At 36.0% G+C, this 18,068-nt stretch overlaps 1 protein-coding gene across 3 annotated transcripts in view; it reads left to right on the forward strand.

The window, feature by feature from the left end:
* tspan18a (tetraspanin 18a) overlaps window positions 1–18,068 on the forward strand; it is a 58,559-nt gene that overhangs the window by 38,585 nt on the left and 1,906 nt on the right. For all 3 annotated transcript variants that reach the window (XM_056461421.1, XM_056461422.1, XM_056461423.1), the window contains 6 exons: window positions 6,327–6,422; window positions 9,529–9,723; window positions 11,636–11,710; window positions 11,794–11,892; window positions 14,468–14,629; window positions 17,413–17,496. In XM_056461421.1, the coding sequence (XP_056317396.1) occupies window positions 6,327–6,422; window positions 9,529–9,723; window positions 11,636–11,710; window positions 11,794–11,892; window positions 14,468–14,629; window positions 17,413–17,496 (711 nt within the window). The remainder of the gene's footprint in view (window positions 1–6,326; window positions 6,423–9,528; window positions 9,724–11,635; window positions 11,711–11,793; window positions 11,893–14,467; window positions 14,630–17,412; window positions 17,497–18,068) is intronic.

Here is an 18,068-nt window from a genome sequence, read left to right on the forward strand (position 1 = left end):
AAAAGTAGTTTTTCATGTTTTCCTACACTGTAAAACCCAACATTTAACTTTATCAAATGAAATGAGTGTAGCTCAGAATTTACTGAAAATTAATTCTACTCATTTGAAAAGAGTATTAAACTCAGTATTGATGGTAATGGGTTAATTAAATACTTCATTACTTCAACATAAATGGAGTAAGTTCACAGTACTTATATAGGTTTTTTTTTTTACTCAAATGGTTTCTTGCAATTGGTTTCCTCAAATGGTTTGAGTTGATTTAATTTATTGGGTTTTACAGTACTCAGTTTGAGTTTTCTATATTTTTGGGGTTTACTGTGCTCAAATTGCTTCGTTTACTCAAATGGATTAAGTTCACAGAACTCATTAAGGTTAGTTTTTGAACTTAAATGGTTTGTTGCAAACGATTTCCTTAAATGGTTTGAGTTACCTTAACTTTTTTGGGTTGTATAGTGTACTTTTCCATGTTGAAAGAAGCTTTTGTCTCTAAGCATCTGTGATAGTGATGCGCAATTTTTTTATTTCAGAAACAATTTATTATTTTGTAACATTATGGCTGAACAACAGCATAAACTACTATGAAAATGATCATTTCATGTTCTGATTATGTGCTTTATTCAGTGTTAAATGTTACAAGTATGAGGTTGAATACCAATTAATGTGACGATTGTTGCCAGACTGAAATTTACCTTAACACACACACACATATACAATAGTGTAAACAAAAGCAAAACTCATGCAAACCAAAAACATCAGTCACTCTGCATGTATTTTCATAATATTAATTAGGTTTATTAATTAGATTACAAACCTATACTTTTCGTTGGATGTGAAGTGCACTATTATGTGCTTCTGAATGGCTGTGGTACTTGAATGTTTCTGTCATGTCGTGTCTGGTGCCTGTTCTGTCGATTTGTCCTACCTTATCAGATTGCCCTGCCTCTCATTCAAAAAATAGCTATCACATCTTGATGACAAAATGCGCTACCCAGAAAAAGAATTTACAGATTTTACCACATTCTCACCCTTTTATTTACTTGTTTATTTTTAATTATTTTGGCTTCTGTTATTGTCTTACCCGCCTTCTGGAACCTTGCCTGACTCAAACCCCATCGTCGTAGTCAACTTCTTTCTGCATCTCAAGTCCGTGGATGTACATGGCAAGCTACTGGACAAACTGGTAACAGTGGGAAAGCCGTCCATACAGAGGTAAGGGGTCAGCTGGTAAGCATGAAAAAGAAATGTCGTCATACCGCCCCGTAGTGTTTGTTTTAAAGATGAAATGCAGCCATACGTACCTCGTTTTTATGATAGGATGCTGTAAATGTTCCCTGAACTACCCCAATTCCTAACCCCAACCTTAGAACCATTCAAATACAGTGTTGTTAGCATAATCTGATGGGGAGGCTAAAATGACAGCGGACAACTAAACTGCTTGTTGCTTAAATTTTTTGCTTCTCAAGATGTTGTTAGGAAATGATGTCGAGTAAAGGAGGAATTGGGCCTTACTCTCACTGAAGATGCCAATAAACACACTTCACCTCCATAGCATCTCAGTTTAGGAAGTTTGTGGTAGTCTTATTTCGCTGAACTTCAGATTGATTTGCTGTCAAAATGGGGGTTGCAATTCACATTGGAGAGAAATATCAGAGGCAGTCATTTAGTCAAACGCCCCTTCTTCCATTTTTAATCAGAGAGTGTTACAGACCTCTGACAAAGACAGAAAGGCTTTAGCAAAAGCGGTCGGTGGGTGTGGAGTCCATCCCCGAAATAGAGTTGTCACAGTGTGTAGTTGGAAAACACAATAATCTTTTAATCTGCAACATGTTGCCTAATGCTATTGTTTGATGAGGAGTTTGTACTTCACAACCAGAAGAAGGCGAACAGATGGAAAGATCTTACAGCAGAGCTGGATCTCATGAGCCAGCTGAGACAAAACATGCCCAGATGGTTTGAAGAGCAGTGTCCTCACGATGCACTCAGATAGCTTAGAACCAGTGTTTACAAGCAGTGTGAAGAGTGGATGAAGAAGATCCTCCATACTGTCTATCTCTGAGCTCTGCCTCCCAGTTGGAGGCTGTCTCGTGATGGATGAGGGAGACGTGAAGCCAGTGTTTTGCCAGAGCTATGTGAAAACACTTGATGTGTATGCTCCGATTGCTCCAGGCAGCCGTGACAGGTTGATTTATTCTATAAGAGGCAGAAGCGGAGTGTGATTGGTTCTTTTCTGTAACGGGATGCTGAATTCATAGCTCAATCCTGCCCCGTTATCTCCCCGGTCATTGACTCTTATCTACTGCTCTCACAGTGCTCCCCTATACAGTTCAAGAGGTCCCTTTGGAATTAATAAGACAGAGTTTTGGGGTTTCCTTTTGTAGTTCAGTGAGCAAACACCTCAAGAGTGTGAAATTTTAGAAATTTGAGCAAAAGCAGATTACTTTTTTATTTGACAATTCTGGATTCAGTGTATTAAAGCATGTTTCCATTTGGTATTGGCTCATGCATTTTCAGTGATTCAATGTCAAGTAGTCAGCCAGGACAATCAGTAGGTGTCTTTTGTGGCTGTTCGATTGTATTTTAACCCTATGAGTGTTGCAGCATAGGCTCATTCTGCAAACGTAGCCCTATATACATTTCTGGAGATTGCGAATTATGTAGTCAGAGCTATGTATGGCTGCATTTCATTTTTAAAACAAACGCTACGGGGCAGTATGCCGCCGTTCCTTTTCGCACTTACCAGCTGACCGCTTACCTCCACATGGACTGCTTTCTGGCTGTTACCAGTTTGTCCAGTTAGCTCATCATGTACGTCGATGGACTTGAGACGCAGAGAGGAGGTGACTACGATGACGAGTCTGGTGAAGAACAGTTCCAGAAAGCAGGTAAGACAAAAACAGAAGCCAAAAAATAAAATAAACAAGGTAAAAACAGGGTAAGAATGTAGTAAAACATGGTAAAAATCCGGCAAGGGCTTTTCTTTTTCTAGATTGCTATTAGGGTTTAGGGAAGTGGGTTGGCGGGTCAATCTCTGCTTTTTAAAATACTATTGGTTGGATGTAGGGAAGGAGGAGAGTGGGTCAGTCAGTCAGTCAGTCATTCAGCCGCTTCTTGTGGATTTATGCGAGAACAGCAAGCGCAAATGGCACTTGCGAGAGAAATTTGAGATTGTACACAGCGGCCTTTAGTGAATTCGTGAAAGCAAAAACTGCAAAAAAAAGTACAAATATTTGGCGCTCTCCAGAAATGTATATCGAGGTACGTTTTCACAATTTTACTATTATTTATTATTTCACATTATATTAAACCAATCCGATCAAATGGATTTTTGACTGCTTCTGGAAGTGGCCACTGGTGGATAAGCTCAAAATAGTTTAGCCCCTGTTTAAATCTGTACTTAGCACTGTCTAATTGTTATTTGTTAAGAAAATTGCATATTGATACCAGCGTAACCAACTAGGGCATAAAATGCATCTTAAACCATGGCCACACTAAAGTTTGAGCATGCTAAATTCTGTTGTATGGCACTGCGAAAAGGGGCAGGATTAAACAAGATGATTACACATTAAAAAAGCAAACGATTGGTCTATATTTTACATTTCTGTACAGAGAGGTCTTCTTCTGATCTCACGCAATCACGTGATGCAATTTTGCCAGACACAAAGCTTGAACTTTGCTACGCAGTGACATGCGAAACTTGTCACATGAGCTTGCGTTTTCGGTCTGTCAGATTTGTATGCGTATGAATGGAAGTCTAAGGGGCAAAAAGTGTAGTGTGACCAAGGCTTTTGTTCCTATTTTATGCTGTAGTAAGCATTGTTGATTACAATTTTTGATTTTTCTTCACCGTTACAATAGAATTCTGTGGTGAATATGTCAAATTAATTACAAGTAACAGTTCTCATTACGTTCAGATTGGATGAGCACAAAACAACTTTCCTTAGATATTTACATTTACTAGTTTTCATCATGCTGAAGAATCATTGCATTTCATTTTCTGAAATCTCTGTTTATAAGTTAATGCTACAATTGAGTTCTTAATTATATATATTTTTTGGAGTTTTCACCTTTATTGATAGGACAGTGGAGATTTGCAGACAGGGAAGTATGGGGAGCAGAGATAAGGGGAGGATCGGCACCACGAGCCGGAAATCGAACTTGGATCACCGCGATTTAGACTATTGGCAGACTAGTTACAGTTGCGTTCTTATATTTCTTTTTAGACATACATGACATTTTATTTTTAAACAGCTTTCCAAACCACTTAACTTCATCGCATGTGTATTGAAAAAACTGCATGCTGCAGTAAAAAAAACTGAAACCGGAGCTACAACAAGCATAGTTGCAGGTACAGAAAAAAACATGGTTGTCATAAATGTTTTTAGCAAATAGATAGCAAATATTTCATGTTTAGCCTGTTTATTAATGGTTTAATGACCTCATTTAAAGAAACTTATTAATAAAAAGTCATTTGTTCATGAACACAATAGCTCACGCAGTGTTATTATTTTAACCAGCGGGAAACACCAGCACACATTCTATAGATATGATTAAGTACAACCTCATAGAATGATAGCAAAACAACCAGTGCCAAAGGCGAATAGATTTTCATTGTAAAACCAACCAATTAGTGTTGTGTAGAATTTGTGACCATTTTACATGTAGCCTGGAGCCCTTCAGAGGTCATTTTAACAAAGCAGCACTGATGACTTAAGTGAATAAGAGACAAACCTAAATAGTTCAGGGCCAGTTAATTGATGTAATACGACTCCTTTTGCCCATTATTGGACTGTCTGGATTGTGATGGTCTGCTTTAAAGACCTTCATAAAAAGTCAGCTGTGTGATAATGGCTTTATGACTTGTGAGCTGAGCCTTCTAACCTTCTGAGACCGTGGACTTCATCTAAGAAGTCTAAAATGGCCAACCCTTCTGCACGCATACAAATGTAACTGCTTTTCCACCTGCAAGTTAACTGAGTTTAGCAGGGTTCCCAAGGTACCTTTCCTTTCCGCCACTTATAACACCTGACTGACTCGCAGCGTTGCACAGGAAATTACTCTGGAAAACCCAGGCTGAGGGGATTATTGAATTATGCCAGATCCGTTCCGTGAGAAGAGAGGTGGAATTATTTGCTGCCACGGCATCTACCGTCAGCTCCCGTGAAATCGGCCAGCTGTTCAGAGCTATTTTTACAGGGACCACAGCTGCAGAAACACTGGATGGTCATAGCCAGCAGAAAATATGAGAGTCCGTCTGTTATTATAGGGAGTACTGCTTCACCTGATCTCAAGGGCCAGTTTTTGAGACAGTAGTCAAAGCCACCTGAGGGAGGTGAACACAGCACCCAATGCACTAATGAAGAACTGTACCATCATTAACCTAAATTCCCCTAATGGCCTGTAATTATAGAGAGTGCATTGTCAGCGAGGGACACTTTAGATTTTTCAAAGAGGGAGCACTTACCATCAACCTTATTAGTCTAAAAAGACTAGGGGGGAAAGCACCCAACAAATATCTACGCAGCTGAAATAGGGAGTGCAAATGCAGGGCAGGCTAAAAATGATCATTAATTTTGGGCTACCAGATTCTAATTCGACCACTCATTATGTTGCTTTAGCACCCTCTAATAGTGTTTTGTGCACCCTTTGTTGTCTTGGAGCACAGCAAAGGGAAATTTGCATCATTAAAGAAGCGCAGGTGATGGAGCAGCATTTGAAAACACCTGGAGCATATGAGCAGAAAAGAGCTGAGAGTGCTCAGATGAATTCATGGAGGGATCGGGGCACACAGCTTGCGGTCTGGAGTGCTGAAAGGACATGTTTATTTAGCTGGCTGAGTATCGGTCTTGGTGTGAAGATGAGCAAATGTGCTCCAGCAGTCCTGCTGGTGTTTTTAAGCCAAGCTGCCCGTTTTCACTACTCCTCCTCCATGTTTCCCTTTGCAAACAACTCACCGTGTAGGTCGAGTCAGCATGTGACATGCATGACCAGTCAGTGTGAAATGTTTTTATCGAGAAAAAATTGCGAATTCTGTTTTACGTCCATCTTTGTGTCGCATTTCCAGGCATATGATTACAGGAGCTGCCAGTCATTCTTCGAGCTACATAATGCAGCATTATTCATCTGGAACGCCTCAACACAATATGTCAGTCAATGTGCGTTTTGTCAATGCCAGAGTATTATTTAAGTGACAAAATTACTAAATGATCTGACTGAACGAGCTTAAAACACAAAAGCCCTCTAGTCACTGACTCACGGATTCATCTTTAAACGGATCATGTGACCTTTGCGAGTAACAGCTCTCTTTGTTTGTCACGATGCTTTTGCAGGGGCAGGGAGAAGCTTCAGCAAGAGGCACAAGCATGGAGGGGGACTGTCTGAGCTGCATCAAGTACCTCATGTTCATCTTCAACTTCTTCATATTTGTGAGTGCTCTCTTTCTTTTACTTTCACTTGAAACACTCAAGGGCTTTGAAACCGTTAACCCTGGGTCATTCAAAAGCCTGAGTAAACACAATCTTCTTCACTTGAAACACACTATTGATCGTGACTACGTCTTGAATAAAATATTATATACTGACACTGAAGTTTTTTCTCCTAAATGGACTTTTGCAACTATTAAGGTAAGAATGAATTGGTCTCTTCTTCAGGACGTCTGTTGGCATTTGGCTGTTTGACATTATCCCCCTACAATGCTGAAATTACAATTTATATTTACAGTGTTTCATGACTGTCCAAAGCTTGTGAATATGAGGCACATGATTGGTTATGCATTTAGTCGTAACACTCTAACATCAGATTTTCACACTACACTCTTTTGGCACTGCACTGCAGGTTTAACACACAAAAGTGTTTTATAGCTTCAAATAAAAAGCTGTGAAAAAATTCAATGCTCAGTTTGGTGCAATAGTAACACCTTCTAAATAAGAGACCTAATTGGTCAATTTAGAAGTTAAAAGATTTACACATACACTAATGGCCTGTTTCCACTGACTAGTAAGGTATGGTATGGGTCGGTACTGGTCACCTTTATCAAGCTTGCGTTTCCACTGCCAAAAGGGTACCAATGGTGTACGACAGAAAGTTTCAGTCGACGCTATTCTCGCTCAAGAAAATGTCAAAGTAAAGCTGCACGGGTCGTTCACATATCATATGAGAAGCACTTCTCACTAAACAGAGGCTTTATACACATAAATACTTGTGTATAAATGTTCATTACTAACTTTTCTATGAACATGATTTGATTATAACTGCAGATCAATAACTGTGCGAAACAGCCTACTGTAATGTCTGCAATTACATAAAATAAATAAATAAATGCAACATATATGAACACATACAGACCCTTACAGTCTCCGAAAATGTTACCAATTACAGAAAAACTACACACAACATACATTTAGTCCTTGTTTGGGTTCAAAAACAACACGCAACATAGCCCACAGTCAGTGCAAACCTCTCATCTGCATCTTTAATCTTTGTAACCCCTGTTAGAAAGTAATTACGTCATTCCCAGTTCATAATAGTCCAAAAGGCGATGATAATAGTAAAACATGGCAGTTTTGTTTATGTTTTAGATTGCTGAAAGAATCATTTGCTCCTTTGTTTTTTCCGGCTTCTCTTCACTCTCACGTTTGTCCATTTCTGAAAGGATCAGATGTCAGAAGCACTTCAATAATCACGCATACGTTATTATCATCAGCTCAAAAAGTTCATTATTTCACATATAGATGCGATCATGAGCTCTCTGGAGAAAGTGAAACCGCTCGCACTTTAGATGGCCTCGTAAAAAACAACAACAGGACACAGCAGATTTTGTTCTTGATGGCATTGTGGCTGTTCATCAAGACAACGACAAGGTTTGTTTGAGCTCAGGTTAACCATGGCTCGTTACTATAAGTATTTAGTATGATGATGTAATGTCTCAGCTGTGTATTTAAAAATGGCGGTTCCTTTGTTTTCATTGTCATCATTGTTTTCATTGTCTTTCATTCAAACATGTCTTTGCTAAAATAAAGCTAAATTTGAGATGTCAGTGAAAATCTAATAGGCATCTAACAACAGTCCAAAAATAGACTAGTCATCAAACAGTCAGGAATGAATGTCTACATAATGTTAGGTTTGTCTAATCTATTTTTTTAATTGCTTGGTGGGAAGGAAATTGAGCAAAATGTAAAAAGTCCTTCAGGTATAAGCCATTATTTTACACGTTGTATTTAATATGTCTAATTTCCGGTTCATAAGGTCACACTTATCACTGCTGGCAGCTCAAATATTCATGCACTGGATTATTTTTTCACACATAATGCACTGTCTAACAACCTGGTCACAGGCAAACAAAATAATGATAAGACTCATAGAGTCACTATACAAACAGACAATTAAAATACTACAGGTGAATTGGGTAAGCTAAAATGTCCGTAGTGTATGCGTGTGAATGAAAAGGTATAGGTGTTTCCCAGTGATGGGTTGCAGCTGGAAGGGCATCCACTGTGTAAAACATATGCTGGATAATTAGACATTTGTGTTGTCCATAACTACTTTTTGCACATGTGGGTCAGTTTAGGACCATGATCTGTTCACAGTGCAAGTTTGCTATCAGCCACATTTATAACAACAATGTGAACAGCTATGCAAAAAAATCTGATCTGAGAAAAAATCTGATTTAAGCACTAAGCCTTGCAGTGTGAACGTAGCATAAGTCCACCCCCGGGTAACACAAGGGCAAGAACAGACAGCAACAAAATTCAAACAACAACAACAACAACAATGTAAATTAAATAAGGACGTACAATATCAACAAACAGAGATATCAAAACTATCGAAAATACTAGCAAAATGCAAACCATCAAAGCGAGCCAAAATAGGGGATTGGGTGAAAGTGAATCGAAGTTGCAAAGCAGCAACCAATCAGGATGAAGCAGTGATGAGATTGGTTGCAGCAGTGAAAAGTGAAACAGCCAACCAGGAACAGCAGTAGGCGGAATCAGTAATGAAGTGAACTGGGGTGGTAGAAAGAAAAACACAATAAGACACAAAAATAAAGTAAATAAATATGTGTTGGCACATAACAAGGAGGAAGTGACAAACTTTTATATCAGTTTTTATATATTCTAAACGCAAATTTTGTCACTGTTTTGGAGCACACTAGCTAATAGATTTCCTTAAAAGTAATAGTGGATATAACAGGACCTTTAAGTATCTGTTTTTAATGTATTAAAACCAGTATTTAATGATATTCAGGTGCAGTCTTGCTTTCCTGACACAATATACAGTTCAAAAGAGTCTGAGGGATTCAAGTTGCCACTCTAAACAAACTGTAAACAAGCAGACTGATCTGGTGCCAGCGTGCCTTCGCTTTGCTCATGAACCCCACTGAACTTCCTTTGTTCCTCAAAGGTGTTTAGATGGCAGCGCTGTGAACTTCCCACTGCCACACTAGTGCTGTGGGAAAATGAGCTCATATGAGAAGTCGTATTTTGCATTTTTATCATGCAGGGATCTGTACTAAGCTACGTTCACCTCCTTCAGCTTGGAGGTTCTTTCCTTCTAGGGGTGGGAATCTGGGTGCTGGTGGATCCGACTGGTTTTCGGGAGATTGTGGCTGCCAACTCTCTGCTGTTCACTGGAGTCTATGCAATTCTGATCATGGGCGGGATGCTGTTTCTACTGGGATTTCTGGGCTGCTGTGGAGCCATTCGTGAAAATAAATGCCTTCTATTGTTTGTATGGGAGTTTCTTTCTTTCTGCATGTACTGTATACTTCATTGTTTTCATTCGTTATGCAATATACAGTGGTCAGCATATACAAGTACACCCCTCTCAAATCTCTCTATTAAATTAATATTTTAATAGGAAGCTAAACAGTATTATATTTGTGCATATACATTAGATTAGTCAGTACTGAAGCCAAATCTGGAGCTTATCTAACAAAATAACTTACGATAACGGTCAAAAAACTAGTACAGCCAAATTATAGTTATAGAAAAATATTGAAAACAAATAATAAAAAGAGGAAAAATCAAGAGAAGCAAAAAAATTTAAGAATTTAGTTGAAATGTTGTCGGTTGTAATTTATTTAGCAATATTTTTCTTGAATTTAATTGTATTATCTTTCAATTTCTAAATATGTTTGGTGACTAAAATATTATTTTAATAAATATATCTGTTTAATAAATCTGTTTTGCTTAAATGCAACAAAATACATTGCCTATATTCACTGAGAAATGGATACAAATATTCATTTTCAAAATGGGCTATACTCAATTATGCTGAGCACTGTACAAAAACCAATGTATGCAATGCTTAATAACACATTAACACTTTTAGTTATATTTTATTTATATTTATTGATATTTAAATATTTGCAATATTGAAAATGAACATGAAAATTTAAACCTACTCATTATTAGTAAGAGCAATTGGGCAATCCTTATTTCGCAGCATAAATCAATGTGTACAATACTTTACACATTTATTTAATGGTGTATTATTTTCATTTATTTAGACAGAACAGTATACATCTTAATACTGGCCATAACATACAGTCAAACCTGAACTTAATTATACCCCAAGGGTAAAAATTTTTTCGGGTTTGACTGTATGGGGTATGACTCATTTTGGACTTGACTGTATTAGTAAAAATAACAAGGGGTTTATTAATATCAACTAAAATTGATATCACATTTTTTCATCTTTACTATCAGAAACAATATTTGTTAAACATGTAGACATCTGCTCAACCATAAACAGGAATGGCCATTATGATACATGTATTTCAAATACATATTTGAAATACAAACTAGTATTTTGTAATTTGTATTTGATATAGAGTTGATGAAAATGGTTTAATATTTTGTATCCAAAACCTTTAGTGTCTTGTATTTTTGTAGTTTCAACATATTGTAAAATACTGTGCAGTCATGTTTTTACATTGAGTATAAAAGAGTTTAATTACAAAAAAAATATTTATGACAAATTCTGTGAACAAAAAATTAAAATGAACTCTTAATATAAGCCTATCACTCTTTTAAATCTAAGATTGTAAATAGGTTATATAATCATTAAAAAGAGATGATGAGAATTTTACTGGCCACACAACAGATGTATATATTATGTTATGGTATAATGTTCTGACTATCTGCATTAAATGGTTTAAACCATAGAATATCATCTATAAGACAGGACTTTATGTATGAAATTTGTGCAAAATCTATACTAAACTCTACCAATACTAGGAGAAACACAAGTTACAAGTCCAACTCACTAAACATTAGGTCACAACTTCTCTCTATAGGTAAACAAGATGGCAGAGAAAAGTTGTTGTTATACACATTGTTTACTTTAGTTAGGGTAATGTTGCCCTTCAACATTAACCTGACTAAAGTAAACAATGTGTATAACAACAACTTTTCTCTGCCATCTTGATCGACTAGCCCTATTGAATGAAGGTTTGTGAAGAAATTTTTATCCTCCCTTTCAAAATATTGTGAAGTATTTGTAAAATACAAAAATACAGTATTTTATTTTGATACATTTGTGGCTGCTGTATTTTGTAGTTTCAGTTTATTTTTGCCCATCCCTGACTATAAATTTGATTCCAATGCAAGCATGTGAGAAACTTGTTTTTCCTCCACAGTTCTTCATGCTCATTCTGGTCATATTCCTGGCAGAGCTGGCGGTGGCCATTCTGGCGTTTATTTTCCGGGAGCATGTGAGTTATTATAGCTGGATATGATCAAGCCACCTGTAATTTGCCTCTGCTCTAACTCTGCTTTTCTATCTGTGGATCAACAGCTCACCAGAGATTACTTCACCAAGGAGCTGAAAACACACTATCAAGGCACCAACAGCACTGATGTCTTTACTTCCACATGGAATGCCATTATGACCACGGTATGATAATATGCTCCATGACTCATCTCAATAGCCACTGTTTATTATTAAAGTTATTAAAAGTATTATTTAAAAAAATGATAAATTATTGTTTAAAAAGTATTATAAAAAAGTATAATAAAAGTATTTATTATCACATATTAAAGGGATTATTATTATTAATACAAATAATAATAATAATAATAATAATATTCACCCAAAAATGTATATTTCCCCACTGTTTACTCTCCCTTAAGTGGTTTTAAACCTTTATGCATTTTATTTCTTTCTGTTAAACACAATAAAATATAATTAGAAGAATGTTGGAAACCAGGGCCCAGTTTCAGAATGGAGGTTAAGTGAAAACTCAGAGTTTGTTAACCCTGAAATGAGAGAAACTCTGGGTTTTCCATTTAAAAATGGCAGGTTTGTCAAACTGGAGAAAGCATGGTAAGTCAAGCCTGTTTCTGAAAGAGAACATATTTTATGTCGTTTTATGTAATTTAATGCAATTACATCTGAAATAACTTCAAGGTTATGGCCAATTCCCCACTTTTTTAAGTGAAAAGTCAATAAACGTCACACGTTACATTACTTATTTTATTACACTTAAATGTTTTTAAATGTAAACTTACACAAAATTGAGCAGCTGTTTTCTCCTGCTGTCTCTGTTTCACTGATCCAGTGGTGTTGCTTTATTTTAAATATATGGTCATATTTGCTATAACTTTGCATGAGCACATCAAGATCAGCTGGAGAAAACAATGCTGATCTCTTTTTTTCAGATGTTGCCATGGTGACTGGTAATATCTGCGCTCCATTGATAATGCCTTTTTATAGTTGCATTGTGCGCGCTTAACTCTGAGTTGGTCTACTCAGACTTGATTGACCTTACTCAGATCAGCTGTTCTGAAACCGAAAACTCTGAGTTTTTAATCTCGGTAAGTCAACTCAGAGTTCAAGTTTAAACTCCGAGTTGGTTGAACCTCCTTACTGAAACAGGCCCTAGAAGTCATTAGATATGATTTCATCCACCTATTTTATGCACATTTTTGAATTATAGCAACTGCTGAAGCGTAAAAACTACTTGATGGAAACATCAAGATGCACATAAATTATGAAACTGCGCGTAAAAAAGTATGCGCATAACTGGGTAGGATAAACTTTTTATTCTTTTTAAGAAAAAATGTGCATAAACTATAATGGAAACACTTTCACCGAATAAATTCCAGTATATGCATTAAAAAAGTCATGTGATTTTGTTATAAGAGATCATGTGATGATATAAATGGGTGCGATGGACACCATTAATGAACAAACCAGCTGTGCGAGGACATTGTAAAACACCTGAAATGTTGTTTTGTTCATTCTAAAACATTATATTATTAATTGCCTCCAGAAGTGTCTTGAGCATTTGCGCTCTGCATCTTACGTCTCCAAATGTCACCATGTGTTCATTTTACTTGTTGGCATTGTCTTCTGTGGCACAAATAATATATTATATTTAAAAAAGACTCACGCTGCTTTTCCTACTGCAGAAAATTCAGGTTGTTTGTGGTATATTTCATGCCAGTTTATGAGGAAGTGATGATTTTTTACAGTGGCCGAGAAAGCTTAACATGTTGTAATTTAAGAAAACACATGCAGTTACAAAAAACACCAACAAATTAAGAAAAGAATATTAATCGGTTTGACAACAAATGTGTTGCAAATCCTCACAATGCAAACACGTTAAGAAAACGCGCTGCAAATACTCACAACACAAGCAAAATTAATAAAGCGCACTGCAATTTCTCACAACACAATTAGCACGAAACACAACGGAAATGTTTAAAGAGACCCAAAAACGTGATGAACCTGGCTGGGATTTGCTTATTGTGCCGCAACTATTGCTTTGTCTTTTGTATATTATTAGCCTAAATAACCATAACCTAAATAGCTAGGTCCGTCAAGCTTTTAGGCTCCCTTGAAATTTTTTTATTGTGTTCCGTGCTATTTACATGTGTTGTGAGAAATTGAAGCACATTTTCTGCATTTGTTTTGTGTGTTTTTTTAAATTGCAGAACGTCAAGCTCTCTTGGCCACCGTGATTTTGTTCTCTTTGACTGATTGGATGGAAATACTGCACTATTTGCAAATCCTTTATGTGATATTCTAGTCTAGCACATAAATTTAATAGGCATCTTTGGAAGGAAACATGGCTAGTAGCATCCATAGTAGAAGGTCAATGGCTATACCATTTTCCAACATTCTTCAAAATGTCTTCATTTACATTCAAGAGAAGAAAGAAGCTCTAATGTTTTCAAAAGGAGTGAGAACTATTCCTTTAAAGAGAAGGTTTTGTTCACTACAATCTCTGGACTTGCTGCATCCAATACTTTAATTATTTATAAAAGATGAATCACTGTCTGACCATCTGAGATTAGGCTAGGCATGGAAATAAACATTACAGTCAGGATTTTCAATAGTTTTATATTTTTGTTAGCTTTTGGATTCTTAAAGTGTTTGGAGCCAGAAATATGACAGATGATGACAGACTTAACAAGTGGGAAGAAGTATGATGCTAATAAATAATGCTGTATTGCTGTCTTCATAGTTCAATTGCTGTGGGGTGAACAGCGCTGAAGACTTCGATGATCAGAGCCTGTTCAGACGGCTGAACCCCAGCAGAATAGTGCCGGAGGTCTGTTGCCAGAGAACCGATCTGATGATGAGCAAGGAGGAGTGTCTGAGGGGAATTATGCCAATCCGGAACAAGGTCAGTGATGACTTTACAAATTAGTAGCTAAAATCAGATGAACGGCGAAATAAAATAATGCAAATGTGTTTTTAATGGAGGAAGGAGGGTGGTCACTATGTTGCATAATAGCTTTCAAAATCAATGAGATATACAGAATATGGGTCAACGATGAGACATTTTGGTGTTTGCATGTAATCGGAATCAAATTTAGATAGAAATCTTTTTAGACGCAAGAGTTTATAACATTTCTGAAAAATAGAATGTCAAAATATGGGTGGAAAAATGTAATCGTCATTCAACTTACGCTCAAACAACTTAAAATAAGCTAAATCAACAAAATTCTTGAGTTTTTTTTAGGAGACAACACTGATTGTTTTATGTTTAATCTACTTAAATTTGTAAAAAAAACTATTAATTTAACCTAATAGATTTGTGTTGGGACAGCATAAAAGAATTGTTTGTAACCCATCATTTTCTATATATATATATTATATATTTATGTAAAAATAAAAAAATACATTTATTCTGAACTGCACTTTTAAAAAAAATGCACACACACACACGCACGCACGCACGCACGCACGCACACACACACACACACACACACAGTTATCACAATAAATTTTATTATTTTTCTAATGATTAAAAACTATGGGTACTAATGGGTACTAATATGGATGGCTGTATTTATGATACATGTATTTCTAATATGTATTTTAAAAACAAAATAGTATTTTGTCATTTGTATTTGATAGAGTTTATGAAAATAGCTGGATATTGTGTATGAAAATACTTTGGTGTCTTGTATATTTAAAATACTGTAAAATACTTTGTTAGAAATCTAAATCAAGACATCATATACAATTGAAGTCAGAATCCTTAGCCCCCCCTTTGAAATTTTTTTCTTTTTTAAAAATTTCCAAAATTTTGTTTAACGGAGCAAGGTAATTTGCACCGTATGACCGCTAATATTTTTTCTTCTTGAATAAGCCTTATTTGGCTATATTTATTTCGGCTAGAATAAAAGCAGTTTTTAATTTTTTTTTAAAACATTTTAAGGTCAAAATTATTAGCCCCTTTAAGCTAGATTTTTTTTGATAGTCTACAGAACAAACCATTGTCATACAATAACTAATGACCCTATCCTGCCTAGTTAACCTAATTAACCTAGTTAAGCCCTTAAATGTCACTTTAAGCTGTATAGAAGTGTCTTGAAAAATATCTAGTAAAATATTATTTACTGTCATCATGACAAAGATAAAATAAATCATTTATTAGAAATGAGTTATTAAAACTATTATATTTAGAAATGTGCTAAAAAAAATCTTCTCTCTGTTAAACAGAAATTGGGGGAAAAATAAATGGGGGCTAATAATTCAGGGGGACTAATAATTCTGACTTCAACTGTAAATGCACTGCTAATTGGTGCTTTAGATGTTATTGACTTGATTTAAAAAAGAATTGAAATAATCTTAGTAGAAAGAGTATACTGTACAAATAATAGTCGTTTTGGATGGATTGCTGAAGCCAAATGTTTGTCGTTAAAACTGTTTCTAATGCCAGTAGTTAATCAGTAGGTGCACTGTATAGTTAATGAAGAGGAAATATGTAAGCCTTAAGATGTCACATAAAACACAAATATTTAATCATCAAAAAGGCCTAAAAACAGTTTTAACACTGAGTATTGAAGAGAAAAAACTAGATTTATGAAAAATTCTGTGAAAAATAATTTCAATGTACTGTTTATTTGACACTTATTTAAAATATTAAGAGGTTGAATAATCATTGTATAGAGATGATGGTAATTTTACTGGCCACATTTTCTATCAAACATTGTTTACTTTACCAAGTCAGTTTAATGGGAAGGGATTGATCCAATAGGTCTTGATGAACGATTTACAAAGAAATGTTATGCTTCTTTGTAATAGTATTTTGTAGTCTTTTTGAAATACAAAATACTGTATTTTATTTTGATACACCTAAACTTAAAGTATTTGGTATTTTATTTTAAAATACATTTAAATGTATTTTTGCCCATCCCTGGGTACTAATACTAATTTGAAGAACAGTGACAATGAATTAAGATTTAAAATAACAATTTATTAGCATTTAATATATCATCAAATGATTCCTGCTTTAAAAATAGCAATAATTTAATTTAATAATTTAACCTGGGGCAGCACAGTGGCTAAGTGGTTAGCGCTATGTTTGCGTGGGTTTCCTCTGGGTTTCTTCCACATTTCAAAGACATGTGCTGTAGGGAATTGAATAAACTATATTGGCCATAGTGTATGTGTGTGAATGTGAGTGGGCAGGGGCGTAGCAACCAGGGGGGACAGGGGATCCGTCCCCCTCACTTTTAGAGACAGACCATTTAGAAACAGGCGATTAATAATTATATGAACATATGATCTCGTACAGCCCCCCCCCCCCCCTATTTTTAAAATGTCCGCTGCGTCCCTGTGAGTGTGTTAGGGTGTTTCCCAGTAAAGGGCATCCACTGTGCAAAACATATGCTGGATAAGTTGGCCGTTCATTCAAATCCTGTTCAAAAAGTTCAATCATTATTTTGTGCACAGAAAACAAGACTTACAATGATGTATCAAAATATTAAACAATACACTAATACAGGGGAAAACCACTTTTCATCTTTGACTCATACACTCTTCTCTAATATAGATACAGGAATTCTAACTGGTTAAGAAGTTAATAGGTTTTCATTTTAATTAAATTTGCTTTTATTTAATTAAAAATGCAGTATCCAGTATGTTCTCTCATAATAAAAATCCTCTTTGAAACAGGGCTGTTACTCGGCAGTGGTGGACTATTTTGAGACGTACATCTATATGGCTGGAGCGCTTGCGATCGTGGTCCTGACAATTGAAGTAAGGTTATGAGTTTTTGCTTTTTAATATAAAAGGCAAACTATGATGTGAGCATGTTCATCTGAAAAAACAATGATAAATCGTTTTGCAAGAACTATAGTTTGTGAGCACCACCTAGTGGAGAGAGCAAGAGTAGCTTGGCCGTGAAGCTGCCTTTTTATGATGATTCCGTTTAAATAAAGGTAATAAAATAACTGTTTTTGGTTAATTTAGACCAGGGGTTCTCAAACTCAGTCCTGGAGGTCTGGCGTCCTGCAGATTTTAGCTCCAACTTGCCTCAGCAGACCTGCAAGGACGCTTCTAAAAAGCCTAGTAAGAGCTTGATTAGCTAGCACAGGTGTGTCTGATTGGGGTTGGAGCTAAAATCTGCAGGACACTGGATCTCCAGGACCGAGATTGAGAACCCCTGGTTTAGACTATAAATATTTTCACAACAACACATTAATTATCAGAGCATTATTAGACTGTTAGGTTACGGTTAGAGTTAGTTGGCATTCAGTTGCAAAGCTACTCGTAATTTATAGAATGTCTAAAGGGAACCATCGGAATAAAGTGATAGCAATAATTAAGCT

The sequence above is a fragment of the Danio aesculapii genome, chromosome 7, assembly GCF_903798145.1.
Source record: "Danio aesculapii chromosome 7, fDanAes4.1, whole genome shotgun sequence".
Taxonomy (NCBI): Eukaryota; Metazoa; Chordata; class Actinopteri; order Cypriniformes; family Danionidae; genus Danio; species Danio aesculapii.